General features: G+C 40.8%; 1 protein-coding gene across 1 annotated transcript; it reads right to left on the bottom strand. All coding sequences in view use genetic code 11, as the record gives it.

The window, feature by feature from the left end:
* Positions 1-291: 291 nt before the first annotated feature.
* EGR_10882 (hypothetical protein) lies at positions 292-1,076 on the bottom strand (the record flags this gene model as incomplete). Its single annotated transcript, XM_024500131.1, has 2 exons — positions 292-337; positions 937-1,076. 2 exons carry the CDS (start codon positions 1,074-1,076, stop codon positions 292-294), a joined length of 186 nt encoding a protein of 61 aa, XP_024345452.1.
* Positions 1,077-1,987: the final 911 nt, after the last annotated feature.

The following is a 1,987-nucleotide window of genomic DNA, read 5'->3' as shown; positions in this document are numbered from 1 at the left end:
TCTCCTCTGCATACTAGTTACTCTATTTTAGCAATTATCTTGTCAAAACTGTCAGCAAATTCTGGGGCATAAAATACTTTTCACTGGGTAAGTTCAAGCACTTTTTACCTAGACAAGCAATCTCAGATACTTTTGGTTTATTTAAATTTACCTCAGTGGCAGCTAACATGAGTTCCGAATTCTAGCTTTCCGCCCACACCCTCTCCTGTCTATAAGCTAATTAGTCGAACATCTAGAGAGACACCACCAATGACGCTGAGAATCTGCCAAGCCGTTGACACACGGCCCATGTTACATAGTCACACATAACTTAACCGTGAGGAGAGTTGCACAAACTCTAGAATGAGAATGGAGGCGAAGAAAGATTGAAGGAGGAATGAGGCCTCCCTCTCTGCACAGTGTAAACCCCATTTTAGATATTTCTTCACTAAACTATCACTGAATTATAGAGTCTTGTGAATTTTTACCCAGTATCTATGAGAACACACTTTTCCGCCTAAAAATTTTATTGTTATTGCCTTTGGTTTACTTAAATTTTCCAAAGAGCCAACTCGCATGTGTCGTGAATTTGTAGCTTTCCGCTCCCAACCTTCCCCAGCCTCACGAATCTAACAAGTCAGTCGTCTAAATAGTCTGTTAGGCATCATAAATTTCCAGACACAGCGACGTGAACTCAAGACAACAAGGAATTCCTTTCCTAATTTTGGCATAAAGTTTGCAAACTTTACAACAATTAATTCCCACAAAACGCTTTCTTAAAAAAATAAGCAAGTACACAGAGCATTCAAAAAGCAAACGTGTGCCAACGTAAAAATTAGGGAATTAAAATCCGAGTCACTTAAATTGCTTCCTCTAGCAAACTTTGTGATCAGTGTTAGAAAAGCTGTCAAAATTGCATGAGTGATAGAAAATGGATGAAGAAATGAGAGGTGAAACTTGCAGTCGGTAAGGTAGAGGTAGGGGTTGACCATGGCTGCGGGTACCATGCGGGAGAGGGCGCTGATGGCGCCTACAATGCTGGAGGAGATTATGCAGAGGAAGACGACAATCACACAGGCGATCAAGTTGTTCTGCATCCCTAAAACACCGGCAAAATTGCATCATGTCAAAGTAGTCGCAGATTGTATTTCCGTAAGAGCCTTTTTAAGCATTTTCTGGTGATAATCGGCTTTTCAAATATGCCTCAAAATTCTTGCAAATAAAAATTATTGGATATTAACGCTGTTATTTAGTGAGATTAGAGTCGCGATCCGAAATAATTTTGATGTTTAAAAATGATAGCTTTTGAGCTTTTTTCCTTTGAATGGGTATGTTTCTTCAGGTTTTGTTATAAAAGAGCAGGAAACAGGTGCCGCTGTTGTAAACCAGGTTACAAAGCATGTGGCGAGTATAGGGTGAACTGCATCAGGCGAATACATGTGTCACCATGGACCGTACCTTCATTCAGCAGGAAGCAATTCCCATGCTCCCCATCCCTCGGTTCTCGGGTCCTCAATACGTTGACAGTGCCGAAATACGACTTCAGAAAAGAGCAGGGACATTGCAAGACTGGCTAATCATGTTGGCCATAATTGCTTCCACAAGTATTAGGAAAGCATAGAAAGGGGTGTATATCCACAAAATCAAGGAGTGTGGAGGAATGATAGGCACGTTACAGATACGAAGACACACTTCCACCCCAAAACATGTTCTTTGCAGCACATTAAATGCTCAAGTGAAACCGTCTTGAATGGCACGATTAGATGTAGATGGTCTAGGCATTTTCTAAAAAAGAAGTCTACAGCACGTGGACCATGAAGAAGAATACAGTGAATGTAATGCCAAGTCACGTACATTTTAGCCAAATCGGATGTGATTGATAGAATCAACAAAGTGATTGGAGAAGGGGAGAAACATAATTCAATTTCGAGGAATGGACATCAGTGACAGTAAGCGAATAGGACAAAAACACTAAGTTGGGTACTTATCTGGCTCATTCTTTAGCCCC

This window comes from Echinococcus granulosus, assembly GCF_000524195.1.
Source record: "Echinococcus granulosus chromosome Unknown EG_S00292, whole genome shotgun sequence".
NCBI classification, from domain to species: domain Eukaryota; kingdom Metazoa; phylum Platyhelminthes; class Cestoda; order Cyclophyllidea; family Taeniidae; genus Echinococcus; species Echinococcus granulosus.
This window is presented reverse-complemented; position numbering and strand designations above follow the sequence as displayed.